This window comes from Anolis sagrei, chromosome 7 (assembly GCF_037176765.1).
Source record: "Anolis sagrei isolate rAnoSag1 chromosome 7, rAnoSag1.mat, whole genome shotgun sequence".
Classification (NCBI taxonomy): domain Eukaryota; kingdom Metazoa; phylum Chordata; class Lepidosauria; order Squamata; family Dactyloidae; genus Anolis; species Anolis sagrei.
In genome coordinates, this window is record NC_090027.1 from 12,699,451 (window position 1) to 12,715,668 (window position 16,218).

At 45.0% G+C, this 16,218-nt stretch overlaps 1 protein-coding gene across 2 annotated transcripts in view; it reads right to left on the reverse strand.

Annotated features, from left to right (window-relative positions):
• Nucleotides 1–1,108: 1,108 nt before the first annotated feature.
• The window catches only part of UNC5D (unc-5 netrin receptor D), a 571,167-nt gene continuing 556,057 nt past the window's right edge, over nucleotides 1,109–16,218 (reverse strand). For both annotated transcript variants that reach the window (XM_067470687.1, XM_067470686.1), the window contains one exon: nucleotides 1,109–6,424. In XM_067470687.1, coding sequence (XP_067326788.1) covers nucleotides 6,220–6,424 — 205 coding nt within the window. In that variant the 3' untranslated portion in view covers nucleotides 1,109–6,219. The remainder of the gene's footprint in view (nucleotides 6,425–16,218) is intronic.

Genomic DNA, 16,218 nt, shown 5'->3' on the forward strand with positions numbered 1-16,218 from the left:
CATATGTAGAAATTCGAAATGCAGTTGTGTAAAGTTCATATCCAGTCGAAGCTATGTAGGAGAGCTAGCAAAGTGGCCAATGCACAACAGCATCAATGCACAATGAGACCCAATGTGCGTCAGGTGACAATATGCATTGGGCACTCATGCTAATTTCCCATTACACGTCTACACAATACAGGAAAGCTTTTTTCGCACCTCTGCTATAACTAGGCATATACTCATGTATACATCAAGACATTTAAATCAGCAAATGGGCCCCAAATCCTGGATCAAACTTTCCACAGGTCAATGTAAATATTGCATCATAACTCTTATCAGAAAAGGAAACATCCCCTTCTCTGAGATTTCTGACAAAAAGCAAGACCTTAGTATGTCCTAGGACAGTGTTTCTCAACCTGGGGGTCAGGACCCCTGGGAGGGTCGCGAGCAGGGTCGGCTCGTCCATTACGCAAAGTAAGCGGTTGCAGAACTTTTTTTTGCCAGGGGTGCAGAGGCGCCTCTGTAAATGCCCCTCGACCGCCACTTGAGGAGCGCCCCCTCAGCTCACAACAGCCCTAGCAGTCTGGGGGGAGCCTCGGCTTTCTTGCCTCGCTGCCGGGCGATCCTCTTCCCAAAGGGGCCGGGCCCTTGAGCCTCGCCTTGCCCCTCTTGTTCCTGCTCCACCTGGCCACCGGGTGTGCGAGCAGAGCCGGCGCTCAATTGTTCTCCGCGTTCGATCCCTTCCCCATGACCAGCTCCCTTTCCCGATCCCCCGGCGCTCCACCCGTCTGCTTTCCTCTCCCCAATCCGTGGGTGGGCCAAGGGGCGGAGCCACCGCACCTGGCCCGCTTTGGGTCCGGAGGCGTGTCTGAAGACCCCAGCATGCGCACCAAAAGTCGCCTCTTCTCCTGACTTTCTCTTCAACCATTGGGACCAAGAGAGAGAGAGAGAGAGAGAGAGAACCCCTCCGGCTGGAGGTATCTCCCAACTCCGCTCCCTCCTTTGTTTTTGCACCTACCTTCAGGAAAGGTGGGCATCTCCACCCCGCTCTCTCTCTCTTTCTCTCTCTCTCTCTCGGTCCCAATGGCTGAGGAGAAAGTCAGGAGAAGAGGTGACTTTTGGTGCACACGCCAGGGTCTTCAGGCACACCTCTGGACCCAAAGCGAGCCAGGCAAGGGAGCAAGTGCGGCAAGTGTAATTACTGGGATGTATAGTTTACCGACAATCAAAGACAATCAATCAATTCTGAACTCCACCAATGATGGAATTGAACCAAATATGGCACACAGAACTCCCACGACAAACAGAAAATATATATCAATGATTGGTTGGGGGGGGGGGGCCAAAATACTGTTTGCTTACCGTTGAAAATTACCTAGGGCCACTTCTGGTCGCGAGGAGTGTTAGAGGGGTCCCCGAAGACCATCAGAATATACAATATTTTCTGTTGATCGCGGAGGCTCTCTGTGGGAAGTTTGGCCTAATTCTATCATTGGTGGAGTTCAGAATGCGCTTTGATTGTAGGTGAACTATAAATCCCAGCAACTACAACTCCCAAATGTCAAGGTCTATTTTCCCCCAAACTCCACCAGAGTCCACATTTGGACATATTGAGTGTCCGTGCCAAGTTTGGTCCAGACTGATCATTCTTTGAGTTCACAGTGCTCTCTGGGTTTAGATGAACTACAACTCCCAAACTCAAGGTCAATGCCCACCAAGCCATTCTAGCATTTTCTGTTGGTCATGGGATTCCTGTGTGGCAGGTCTGATTCAATTCCATCATTGGTGGAGTTCACAAAGCTCTCTGATTGTAGGTGAACTATAAATCCCAGCAACTACAACTCCCAAATGTCAAGGTCTATTTTCCCCAAACTCCACCAGAGTCCACATTTGGACATATTGAGTGTTCGTGCCAAGTTTGGTCCACACTGATCATTGTTTGAGTCCACAGTGCTCTCTGGATTTAGTGAACTACAACTCCCAAACTCAAGGTCAATGCCCACTAAGCCATTCTAGCATTTTCCATTGGTCATGAGATTTCTGTGTGGCCAGGTCTGATTCAATTCCATCGTTGGTGGAGTTCAGAAAGCTCTCTGATTGTAGGCGAACTATAAATCCCAGCAACTACAACTCCCAAATGACAACATCAATCTCCTCCAACCCCACCAGTATTCAAATTTGGGCGTATCGTGTATTTGGGCCAAATTTGGTCCAGTGAATGAAAATCCATCCTGCATATCAGATATTTACATTACGATTCATAACAGCAGCAAAATGACAGTTACGAAGTAGCAACCAAAATAATGTTATGGTTGGGGGTCACCACAACATAAGGAACTGTATTAAGGGGTCGCGACATTAGGTAGATTGAGAACCACTGTCCTAGGAGAACCCAAAAGAAGAACGGACTCTTCTACATTCTCCACCGCAATGCCACTTCTGGCCTTTGAAATATCAATGTCTCATTCTCCTCTCCGTGGAACAACCTTTGACTTATTCATGGGTCACATCAAAATCCATAATTTTGGCCCCCAAAGCTTCCCTCAACTCAATAAATGAGGTCAATTTATACATGAGTATATACGTTACAGTTAAAGTAATATAATGTTACAGATTATATAGACGAGTGCACGTGAGTAGTCCAGCTACCCTAGTACTTTGTGAGTTTAAAAGGCTATAAAGAGGTTATTATTACCCATAACTGGCATCTCTTTTAAGATAAGGATCCTTAAATACTTCAGATGGCATCATAGCTTTCTCTCTCTCTCGTTTAAAGCCCCAGAACACTCATCAAACGTACTTTTGAGAGCATTTCGTGGTCTTAAAATTGTGAAATAAAACGAGGACATCAGATGAATGTTTTGTCTATTTTTGTGACATTTTCTTTGTCGGTTTAGTTGGAAAAAACATAGTACAGAGGTTTAGCACAGCTGGTAAATCATCAGCAATTATAAGATCTATCAACCAAAAGGTTGCAAGGAGATTCCATCTGAACATGAGGAAGAACTTCCTGATTGTGAGAGCCGTTCAGCAGTGGAACTCTCTGCCCCGGAGTGTGGTGGAGGCTCCTTCTTTGGAAGCTTTTAAACAGAGGCTGGATGGCCATCTGTCAGGGGTGATTTGAATGCAATATTCCTGCTTCTTGGCAGAATGGGATTGGACTGGATGGCCCATGAGGTCTCTTCCAACTCTTTGATTCTATGATTCTAAGTTTGAAACCCCAGGTTGGCGTGAGCTTCCAACTGTCACCCTAGCTCATTGTTTACCTAAACAATTCGAAAACAGCATTAGCTGTAATTAGAGAAATCAGGGACCGCTAAAAAGCAGGGGAAGTGTTTTACAACACCATAAACGAAGAAGGACAGAAAAAGCTGGGCAGCCAAAAGGAAGGAGGAAGTTCTGACAGCTCTTCATCATCGAGCAGGGATCCTCAAACTTTTTAAACAGAGGGCCAGGTCACAGCCCTCAAACTGTTGGAGGGCCAGATTATAATTTGAAAAAAAAAATGAATGAATTCCTATGCACACTGCACATATCTTATTTGTAGTGCAAAAAGAACTTAAAACAATACAAGAATGAAAATGAAGAACAATTTTAACAAATATAAACGTATTCGTATTTCAATGGGAAGTGTGGGCCTGCTTTTGGCTGATGAGATAGGGTGGTTGTTGTTGTGTGCTTTCAAGTCATTTCAGACTTAGGTTGACCCTGAGCGAGGGCCGGATAAATGACCTTCGAGGGCTATATCCGGCCCCCGGGCTGTATCCGGCCCCCAGGCCGTAGTTTGAGAACCCCCGTCATAGAGGATAGAGCAGTGGTTCTCAACCTGTGGGTCCCCAGATGTTTTGGCCTCCAACTTCCAGAAATCCTAACAGCTGGTAAACTGGCTGGGATTTATGGGAGTTGTAGGCCAAAACACATGGGGACCCACAGGATGAAAACCACTGGGATAGAGCAACAGCACCTCCTGGACTCAAGCCCAACCTGCCATGGCACCACAAACAGCTATAACAAACCACCTCCTGTTCTGTCTGTCTTGTCCAGCAAAGCATTCCAGCGGGGAAGCATGTGGGGAATGCGGAAGTGCTTCATCAGCGTCGCAGATGTATTGTCTATACAAAGTGGCACTGAATGTTTACCAAGCATATGTACTGTGATCCACCCTGAGTCCTCTTCAGGGTGCGAAGGGCAGAATATAAATAAAGTGTTGTTATTATTATTATTATTATTATTATTAGTAGTAGTAGTAGTATTTATTTATTTACAGCTTTTATATTCCGCCTTTCTCACCCCGTAGGGGACTCAGGGCGGATTGCAGTGTACACATATATGGCAAACATTCAATGCCAATTTTTGATATACAAACATATACAGACATACACAGAGGCTATTTAACTTTTTCTGGCCGCCACGGGAGCTGTTGCTTTCATCGTCCATCTGCGACACCGATGAAGCACTTCCGCATTCCCTGCATGCTTCCCCACTGGAGTCTTCTTTATGGCCTCATAAATCAGTTAATTTAGCCTCCCCACACTTTAAGGTGGTACCTAATTTTCCTACTTGACAGATGCAACTGTCTTTCAGGTTGCAAAGGTCGACAACAAGGCTACACACAATTGGTTGGAAACCCACTCCAACCTGGGCTGGCTTCGAACTCATGACCTTTTGGTCAGAGTGATCTTAATGCAGCTGACACTCAACCAGCTGCGCCACAATCCCGGTGCAGCCTATCTTCAATGTAGGAATCTGTCAACCTATAAGTAAAGGTAAAGGTTTCCCCTTGACATTAAATCTAGTCATGTCCAACTCTGGGCGGTGGTACTCATCTCCATTTCTAAGCCGAAGAGCCGGCGCTGTTCTCCTACAAATGGACCTTGAGCTTGTTTGGAGGTTCTAACAGGGGAGCGCAGCCGGGACCGAAGACTGGAGACCTCGGTACATTCCTTCTATACCTGGGACGTTGTCCTCTTCCACCGAGCGTGCAGCTTCGGGAGGGATGCACACAGAGCGGTGAGGGAGGAAGGGGACACCCGCCTAGCCAGCCGAATCAACCCTGGCAATCAATGGGGTGACAGATGTCGCAACCAGACTGCCCTCACATCCGGCGCTGTCCGTAGATGCCTCCAAAGTCATGTGGCCAGCATGACTTCATGGAGTGCCGTTACCCTCCCGCAGAAGCGGTACCTATTGCTCTACTCACATCTGCATGTTTTTGAACTGCTAGGTAGGCAGACGCTGGGGCTAACGGTGGGAGCTCACCCCACTCTCCAGATTCGAACCACAGACCTTTCGGTCAGCAAGTTCAGCAGCTCAACGGTTTAACCCACTGCACCACTGCACCCTTTCAACCTATATGAACTACAAAAGAACACGCTTTTCCCTGACTAACATTCCATTTTATCTAGATATTTTGACAGCTGTTATAATAATGCTAACACTCTAGCACTGTAGTTCATATACTTGTCCTCCCATTCCTTGTCAACCATATTTGATTTTTGAGCATAAAATCAGTTTCATCACTGTAGCTTCTTCTAGAGTTTTGTGCATATCCAAAACACCGGAGAAAATTCTGCAAAGTGTCGTTTTTCCTAAGAGGGCAACTACAAAAAATAAATAAATCTAGGATTTCTTCTAGGACATAGGACTTCTGAGAAATTTGCCTCAAATTCAGATTCTTCCATCTTGATGTTCGTCATCAGTAAATTATATATTTGTCTCCCTCCTTTTCCTGCCAAAATACCTGCACTTACCTGTTCCCGCTACACGGCCATGTCTTAAGTTTAAGTTACAAACTAAACCATAAATAACAGAACGACAGGGGGGAAAAATCACGTGAACAGTCTAAGACACAGAAATATCTAGATTTGAGATCATTTTAGGCATCTTGGCGCATTCACATATTTCCCTCTCCTGGATACCGTAGAATGTACTCCTTAACATTTTGTGTGAACCCTAAACAAATTCAACCTTCAGCATCAGGAGACAATATTTCCCTCCTCTCATAGAGAGGCATATGTTTTCCTTGGAGCTTAGCCGATTATTGTCTTCCTTGGTTTGGTGGCATGAAGGAGTGAACCACTGCAGGAAATACAGAACAAGTTAAGTTTGTGTGTTTTTCTTGTGTGCATGTGTGAGCATGAAATCATAGTATGGTTTGTAGTTTCTTCTCCGCCAACAGGAATTTCATCAAGGACAAAGTTGGACCCAGGCCTCAGTTCTTCAAAAGGAAAGCGACAACTAAAGTCCATTTTGTCTGCTGTAGCTGAAGTTGGATTCTTCAATCTGAGTTTCTGTGAGGTCCGAGATTTGGGGTTGTGTCCTTCCTATCTCTTCCAAAGCACAGGCTAGAGAGTCTAAGTCACCATCGTGCTGGTGCCTGGCTTCCCATAAGTCCAAAATAACAGCGGATGGGCTGTGCTGGGTAGCAAAGTAAGACAAATTCCTAAACAAGGAGAGAGATAGAAATAAAACAGTTAGGGCACAGTAATGTCTACTGTCGGTATTACATTGAGTGCTGCAGTGTAATACTCCAATGCCAGCAATACAGCTTAATGGTGTAACATTGGAAAATGTTGATCATTTCCGCTACCTTGGCAGCCATCTCTCCACCAATGTCAACATCGACACCGAAATACAACACCGCCTGAGCTCTGCAAGTGCAGCATTTTTCCGAATGAAGCAGAGTGTTTGAGGACCGGGACATCCGTAGGGATACCAAGATGTTTGTCTATAAAGCTATTGCCCTCCCAACCCTGCTCTATGCCTGTGAAATGTGGACTGTCTACAGGCGTCACATGCAACTCCTGGAACGATTCCAGGAGTTGCATGTGAGTTGCATCAGCGCTGCCTCCGGAAAATCCAGCAAATCTCTTGGGAAGACAAGCAGACAAACGTCAGCATGCTGGAAGAAGCAAAGACCACCAGCATTGAAGCAATGGTTCTCTGCCATCAACTCCGCTGGACCGGCCACGTTGTCTGGATGGGCTCAAAGCAGACAAATATCAGCGTGCTGGAAGAAGCAAAGACCACCAGCATTGAAGCGATGGTCCTCCACCATCAACTCCGCTGGACCGGCCATGTTGTCTGGATGCCCAACCACCGTCTCCCAAAGAAGTTACTCTACTCCGAACTCAAGAACGGAAAACGGAATGTTGGTGGACAGGAAAAGAGATTGAAAGATGGGCTCAAAGCCAACCTTAAAAACTCTGGCATAGACACTGAGAACTGGGTAGCCCTGGCCCTTGAGCGCTCCAGCTGGAGGTCAGCTGTGACTAGCAGTGCTGCAGAATTTGAAGAGGCACGAATGGAGGGTGAAAGAGAGAAACGTGTCAAGAGGAAGGCACGTCAAGCCAACCCCGACTGAGACCGCCTCCCACCTGGAAACCAATGCCCTCACTGTGGGAGAAGATGCAGGTCAAGAATAGGGATCCACAGCCACCTATGAACCCACCCCCAGCACACCGAACTTGGAGGACCATCATCATTGGACTATGAGGGATTGCCTAAGTAAGTAAGTAAGTAAGTAAGTAAGTAAGTAAGTAAAGGAGCGCTGCAGTGATGATGAGTATAGATTGTGTTGGTAGGTAGCTAGGTTACTGAGGAAGTTTGGCAGGGAAAGAAATTCAATAAACAAGACTGCAATCCTGCACATAAAAATGGTGTACCACTTTACTCTGGGTTGATACATTTTGTTCTTAATCAAATCAGTGACAGGCACCAGTCCCAACAATCCCATCACCCCTTAAGTTTGCAAGGAACCCTTTGCTTGTGTATGTAGACAGTAATCAAAATGGGACAGGCACTTAGAGAGAAGTGTCCACTCAACTTTTGAGTTCATTTATTTATTAAGTAGGGCTGGGCGGTTTCGTTCCTTAATTTCGTAATTCGCTATTAATTCGTATTTAAATTAGATTACGATCCGATATTGAGCCATGCAGGAATAGTGTGAGGAGTAATTAAAAATCGAAACAATTTTTCCAATTTATTTCGTATTGTTTCGTAATTGTTTCGTAATTGGTTCAAAATTGTTTCGAAATTGTTTCGTAATTATTTCCGTATGTCTGGTGCAAGTTTTATAGTTGTTGTTTGTTTAACAGTGATAAAAAATAAATTATCACACCAACAGTCAACAACAGAGGGAGAGGGAAGCTTCAGAAGTTCCCCCTGTCCCATTTGGAGTTTTTTTTTAGTATATTGTGCAATCGCGTCCGCCATTAATGAATCGATTCGAAATTAACGAAATTTCGTAAATAATGAAATTTTGAAATCTCAAAATTTTGGAAGTATTTAGAATTTGGAAACGCTAGCGCCCCCTGGAAACGAATCGAGTTTAGAAACATTTTTTTCCGTGGTTATCCAGCCCTATTATTTAGAACTTTTATATCCTGTTTTTCTCTACCTCTGTGGAGGGACTCAGAACAGCTAACAACAGCAAAAATTCAATGCTACACAATAAATAACATTTTTTAAAACAACCTGCATAACAAATAAGTTATAAAATATATATAAAAAAGTTAAAACATCATCCAACTCAATCCAAACATTGTGGTCCAATAACTCTTCGTCTTTAGAGGTTCAATCCATCAATCTGTGAATGCCTGATTCCAAAGCCAGGATTTCAGTTTTTTCCTGAAGGCTAGGAGGGAGGGGGCAGACCTAACCTCGTTGGGGAGAGAGTTCCATAGCCGGGGGCCCACCACAGAGAAGGCCCTGTTTCTCGTCCCCACCAAGCACGACTGCGAAGGTGTGGGACTGAGAGCAGGGCCTCTCCAGAAGATCTTAAAGTCCTTGATGGAGTGAGTTTCACTAAAGGATGAGATAAATTGCATCACAGGGCAAGTTGTACTGAGCAGGTTGAAGTATGGGGATTTACATTCATTCCTCAAAGGCACCCCTGAACAGCCAGGTTTTTAGGCTCTTTATGTTAGTATTGTGTGTTTTATGTAGGTATTTTATTTATTTATTTGCAGTATTTATATTCTGCCCTTCTCACCCCAGGGGACTCAAAGAAGGGCGACCGGAGCGGTCCTCATCATGGACGTTGTCACGGCCATCTTTGAATTGTCGTACCCACTTACACACTTTGCTTTCACTCATAACAGTATCACCGTACACTTCACAAATCTGTCGATGAATTTCTGCAACAGGCAGGTTCCTTGCTGACAAAAACCGTATCACTGAGCGAACGTTACATGCGGAGGGTGAGTTGATAGTCTTAAACATTTTTAAAGCACAGAACAGAACCATACAGGTTAGCTACAGAGCGGAAACTGAGCACAGTTGTTCCCGAGGCATGCCGGTACACAACGCACGCGCTCGTTGCGGTATGCGCGCGAACTACTAATGTCTACAACAAAGCGGACCTTACTTAAAAAAATACCCCTCGTAGATTGCAATCCCAATTGCAGGTTATTATTATTATTATTATTATTATTATTAACTTTATTTGTACCCCGCTAGCATCTCCCGAAGGACTCGATGCGGCTTACACGGGCCGAAGCCTCAAAACACAATACAATAGAAAAAACATAACACAACAATAAACAAAGCAAATCAAAACAATTAAGCAAAATAACAACAATGACAATAACATCAAGACACTATTAAAACTGGTTCAGCCGGCGCAATGGGGTACAGGGGTTAAAAGTGCTGAAATGGCAGGAGGAACGTAGGATTAAAAGTGCGGTGTGCAGCAACATTGGTTGTGCTAAAGTGCTTCAAGGACTTGGGATGGGGATTCCTAATTTGCAAAGGCACATCGGAACAGCCAAGTTTTTAGGTTCCTTCTGAAAACTGCTAGAGTAGGGGCCTGACGAAGATCTTTTGGAAGGGCATTCCAGAGTCGGGGGGCCGCCACAGAGAAAGCCCTGTCCCGTGTCCCCACCAAGCGCGCTTGCGACGTGGGTGGGATCACGAGCAGGGCCTCCCCAGATGACCGGAGCGAGCCTGTGGGTTCGTAGATGGAGATGCGGTCACGCAGGTAGGGTGGTCCCAAACCGTTCAGGGCTTTGTAGGTGAGCACCTGCACCTTGAATTGGGCTCGGAAAATAAATGGCAGCTAGTGGAGCTCCTTAAACAGAGGGGTAGACCTCTCTTGATAATGAGCTCCAGTTAGCATCCTAGCTGCTGCCCACTGGACCAATTGAAGTTTCCGAGCCGTCTTCAAGGGCAGCCCCACGTAGAGCGCATTGCAGTAATCCATTCTAGAGGTGACCAAGGCGTGGACCACCCCAGCCAGATCAGCCTTCACGAGGTACGGTCGCAGTTGGCGCACAAGTCTCAATTGTGCAAAGGCCCTCCCAGATACCGCCGACACCTGAGCCTCAAGTGTGAGCGAAGAATCCAGGAGGACACCCAAACTGCGGACCTGTGGCTTCAGGGGGAGTGTAACCCCGTCCAACACAGGTTGCCACCCTATACCCCGGTCCGGTTTACGATCGACCAGGAGGACCTCTGTCTTGTCGGGATTGATCTTCAGCTTGCTCTTCCTCATCCAGATCGACACAGCGGCCAGGCACTCGTCCAGCACCCGAGAAGCCTCCTTGGAATTAGGTGGAAAGGAGTAGTAGAGTTGTGTGTCATCCGCATAAAGATGGCACCCAACTCCAAAACTCCGGATGACCTCTCCCAGCGGTTTCATGTAGATGTTGGCTTTATTAACAAGCAATGGAATGTCTGTTATGTCTCCATGGATATCTTGAAGTTGGAAGTAACAAAGGGATTTGAACCTCTATCCTCATAACAACACTATTGTTCCAGGCCAAGGGAAGAATGACTGGTCCATGGTCATTCAATAAGTCAGGATTTAGTGGGGACTTGAACATGAACTCAAATCCCAATGCAGCATTTCAAGCCACCACAAGACATTGCTTACATTTGCTTTAGTCCTGAAAGAACTGTAATTCTGGATACACACAGCAGAGAAACATAGGCAGACGTGGTAAAAATCCCCGTATAAAGGGAAATGTGTGTGCCTCTCTCATCTTGTGAACAAAATTTACAATATTTTCTACTCATTTCCCCCCTAAAATGATCTTTGTGAACTGCTTGTGGACTTCCCACTGTGAGAAAAGAATTCGGATAAATCTTCAGTATATTCCAGTAAGGGAATTATTATGTTTTCTTCTTTTCTTACGTATTTGTAACACATTTTAAAGAATAAAGAGTTGGAAAATGAAGGCCATTTTAGTAACAAATCATGATTACCAAATCTTGTAAATAATGTAAAGGCACAAATTTGCCTTTATATGGGGTTTTGTACTGCTTTTGGCTTCATAATGGGACCTGGGTGTTTTAGATGTCTTTCTCCAGTAGCCAGTTTTGATTATGCTATAATGTTATCTGCATGATTTATGGAAATGTTCAGGACATTTATTTGCAAGAGACCTGGTGGAACAAACTGTTTTTTAAATGCACATTATTCTCAGACTCTATCATTAAGAGATTGTGCATCTTGATAAATTGACTGGTGTTACTTCCTGTGGGCATAATCATCTGAGGAAGGCTAATGAAGCAGACAGTGTCTGCATAGTTATACTTATATACAGCCCCAACTTACATAATACATGCACATAAAATTGCTTGAAATTAACCGTTTGCAGTGTTTCTGGGAAAGGAACTATGCAAATAATATTTTTCCAGATTCAGGGTATAGTGGCTGGTGGATTCTGGGAGTTGCAATTAAGAAAGTAACTTTTTCAAGTCACACCAGCTGTGTATATAATTTGTCTTAGGGCAGAGCTTTTCAGACAGTGTACCACCTCAAGGTAAAGGTAAAGGTAAAGGGAAAAGGTTTTCCAATGACACGAAGGCCAGTTGTGTTTCGGGTGTGGTGTTCATCTCCATTTCTAAGCCAAAGAGCCGGCATTGCCTGTAGACACCTCCAAGGTCATGTGGCTGGCATGACTGCATGGAGCAGCATTACCTTCCCGCCGGAGCGGTACCTATTGCTGTACTCACATTTGCATGTTTTCGAAATGCTAGGTTGGCAGTGGGAGATCACCCCACTCCCTGGATAAGAACCTATGACCTTTCAGTCAACAAGTTTCTGTGGCGAGAGAATCAGCTGTCTACGAAGACGTTTCCCAGGGGACGCCCGGATGTCTTGCAATCCTGCGAGGAGGCTTCTCTCATGTCCCCATGGAGCGTGCTTGCTCCATCCATGTTCAACATCTACACAAATGACCAGCCACTGCCAGAAGGGACAGAGAGTTTCATCTATGCTGATGTTCGTGCCATTACTGCTCAAGCAGGGAGTTTTGAGATGGTTGAACAGAAGCTCTCTGAAGCTCTAGGTGCCCTTACTGCCTATTACAGTGAAAACCAGCTGATCCCCAACCCATCTAAAACACAGACATACGCCTTTCATCTCAAGAACAGAGAAGCATCCTGAGCTCTGAAGATCACCTGGGAAGGAATCCCACTGGAGCATTGCAGCGCACCCAAATACCTGGGAGTCACTCTGGACTGTGCTCTTATCTGCAAGAAGCACTGCCTGAACATCAAGCAAAAAGTGGGTGCTAGAAACAATATCATACGAAAGCTGACTGGCACAACCTGGGGATCACAACCAGACACGGTGAAGACATCTGCCCTCTGCTGCTGAGTACGCATGCCCAGTGTGGAACACATCTCACCACACTAAAACAGTGGATGTGGCTCTTAATGAGACATGGCATATTATCACAGGGTGTCTGAGCCCTACACCACTGGAGAAATTACACTGCTTAGCTGGTATTGCACCAACTGACATCAGCCGGGAAGTAGCAGCCAATAGTGAAAGGACCAAGGCAGCAACATCTCCAGCTCATCCCCTGTTTGGGTATCAGCCAGCACGTCAACGACTTAAATCAAGAAATAAATTTCTAAGTTCTACAGAGACACTCGCTGGAACACCTCAGCAAGCGAGAGTCCAAAAGTGGCAGGCTCAAACCCAGAACCTCAACCAATGGCTGATACCAAATGAGAGACACAGAAGACTGGGGGACTTGGAAGGTGCTGAACAGACTGCGCTCTGGCACCAAGAGATGCAGAGCCAACTTTCAGAAATGGGGCTACAAAGTGGAATCCATGACATGTGAGTGTGGAGAAGAGCAAACCACTGACCACCTGCTGCAATGCAACCTGACCTCTGCCACATGCACAATGGAGGACCTTCTTATAGTAACACCAGAGGCACTCCAAGTGGCCAGATACTGGTCAAAGGACATCTAATCAACTACCAAATTTGCAAACTTTGTGTTTCGTCTGTTTGTTTGTTTGTTTTGTTAAGCGCGATTGGTGGGAACAAGGGAGAGAGCCTTCTCGGTGGTGGCCCCTTGACTCTGGGACTCACTCCCCGAGGACATTAGGCAAGCTTTGTTTATGAAATTGATTTTTCCCTGTCACACCTAGAGGAATGTATCTAGATAAAGGAAGTTTAATCCGACTCTTTGTTTGGCATGGCAAATCATGGACACATATCCCAAAACTTTGAAGATGTTTGCTTCACGTAAGCAGCAGCACAGAGCAGAACCAGATTGATTAACATGGCCGCTCTGTTGATGGTTTCTTTTCACAGGTAAAGAGACATCCCCTCTCAGTTGCAGCACAGAACACTGGATGGTTATGGTGCTTTGAAAGCTTTACAGGAAGACCAAAGCCGTTTCTGAGAGCGGTTAGCACACAATTCCTGTCAAAATATCAGATATTCGCTTCCTGACAGCAGGGTTGAGAAAAATCAATAAGTCAATATTGCACAAAAAGCATAGAAAGTTGTCTTCGACCAAGACTTTCTAGCAGAGCAACTTTGCCCCTCTAAAATAAGAATGACAGCTTTCGCTTTCTGGTCAGGTCAGCGAAGTGTTGAACTTCAAGTTATTTAGGATGAGATCATTAGCTAATTTATATCGCATGGAAGTACAAGGGTTGAATGATAAGTAATGCCTCCACCTTCATTACTTTGGTTTGGGTGGGAATATTTTAACAAATCAAATGCAGAAATAATCCTTAGAATGTGCTCTTTAACTACCACTATTTGCTTTTCCACATAATCACCAGACAATTGAATACATTTGAAGCAAAGATCTAGGGAAGTAATGCTACCCCTCTAGTCCGCTTTGGTTAGACCACACCTGGAATATTGTGTCCAATTCTGGGCACCACAATTCAAGAGAGATATTGACAAGCTGGAATGTGTCCAGGGGAGAGCGACTCAAATGATCAAGGGTCTGGAGAACAAGCCCTATGAGGAGCGGCTTAAGGAGCTGGGCATGTTTAGCCTGAAGAAGAGAAGGCTGAGAGGAGATATGATAGCCATGTATAAATATGTGAGAGGAAGTCACAGGGAGGAGGGAGCAAGTTTGTATTCTGCTTCCTTGGAGACTAGGACGCGGAACAATGACTTCAAACTACAAGAAAGGAGATTCCATCTGAACATGAGGAAGAACTTCCTGACTGTGAGAGCCATTCAGCAGTGGAACTCTCTGCCCCGGAATGTGGTGGAGGCTCCTTCTTTGGAAGCTTTTAAACAGAGGCTGGATGGCCATCTGTCAGGGGTGATTTGAATGCAATATTCCTGCTTCTTGGCAGGGGGTTGGACCGGATGGCCCATGAGGTCTCTTCCAACTCTTTGATTCTATGATTCTATGATTTCTGTCAACAATGAACAAGTTTTCTGAAGCTATCATGGAAGAAGTCGACCTTCTGTTTCTGCAACCAGCATCTCACAGTTCTCTCCACATCTTCATCAGAAGTGTAATGTTCCCACAGATCTTCTTTCATTATTGAGAACAGATGGAAGCCAGATGGTGCTAAATGTGGACTATATGGAGGATGTCATATGGTGGTGACATCCAGTCTCTGAAATTTAAGGTCTGTGTGCTTTCATTTCAGGCGTCAGCATCCTGGGTATCCATCATGCACAGATATTCTGATAGCCAAGCAAAGCAATAATGTGACCCACACGTTCTTGTGAAATGCCAATTATGCTTGAAATTTCTCTCCAAGTGATACGACGGTCATCCTGAATCAATCTGTCAACCTTTTGCTTGTGAAACCCGATGGCTGCTGTCACAGAATGCCGAAATCTTTGTTTGTCACACAAGTCAGATGTTCCCATCTCAACACCTTTAAACTTACGTGCCCAACGATGCACAGTACTTACATCAACACAATCACCATAAACAGCTTGCATTGTCTGATGAATCTCCTTTGGGGTGACACCTTTGCTGTCAAGAATTCAATGACTGCACATTGCTTAAGTTGCAATAACCAACCATCTGCCCAGGGTTTCATACTTTTCACTTTAACAACACAACCGTTCAATCCTAAGTTTTCCTGCCTAAATGGAACTGTAGAGGAGAGTCTACTGAACAAGCCAGTACCTGCCACATACTAGTACTGCCATCTGTTGAGGAGTTACGAAGGTGGAGGCATTACTTTTCATTCAACCCTCGTATATTGCCAGCAGAAGAGAGACCTTCCCTCTTCCTATTTTTTGTAGCACCCTTTACCACCTGCCATAAGTCTGAAAACAGTGAATGATGGGTTGTTGAGTGTTAGCTAAAATGACTTGATGAATTGTTTATTGTACTAGCCATAGGCCATGACATCCATAATATACTAACATTATAAACACTAAAATGCCGCTTTCTTCTGATAGAATCTTCAAATATAGGACTGGAGAAAGCAGAGACAGGAGCAAGGGGAGGCTTGAAGGCAAAACAATCCTGCCCTCAAGATGGACATTTGAAGGCTTCCAGGATTTTGGAGGAAGAGTGGAAACCTATCATCTCTCTCCTGAGATTTCTGGAGCAGTCTGATGTAAAGAATCCATTTACAGGAAGCGATCTAGATGTGTCTCCAACTCAACCTGTGGCAATACCATAGGAGTCAGTATGGGTTAAAAATGTGTACCTATGCTAGGTTTAGCCACTCACTAACCTTCTGAAAGCCTCCAAACCCCCATCTCCATGTGGCTATTCTCTGATTTGTGGGGTTTGGACATGACAACATAATGCCTGGTTACATCTCCATAGCTAGATGTCAACTGATTACAGAAATACCAACATCGATGTTATCATTTTACATCTGGCTATGGGAACATAAGCCAGATAATTATGGAATCCTACTTGCTGACCACAACAACAACAACAACAACAACAACAATAACTTGTGCCACAGATACCATCTGCGTACAACAACTAACTGGTGGGATCACAAGCCTGAAAAAGTTATAGAAAATGGGCACGTCAAACT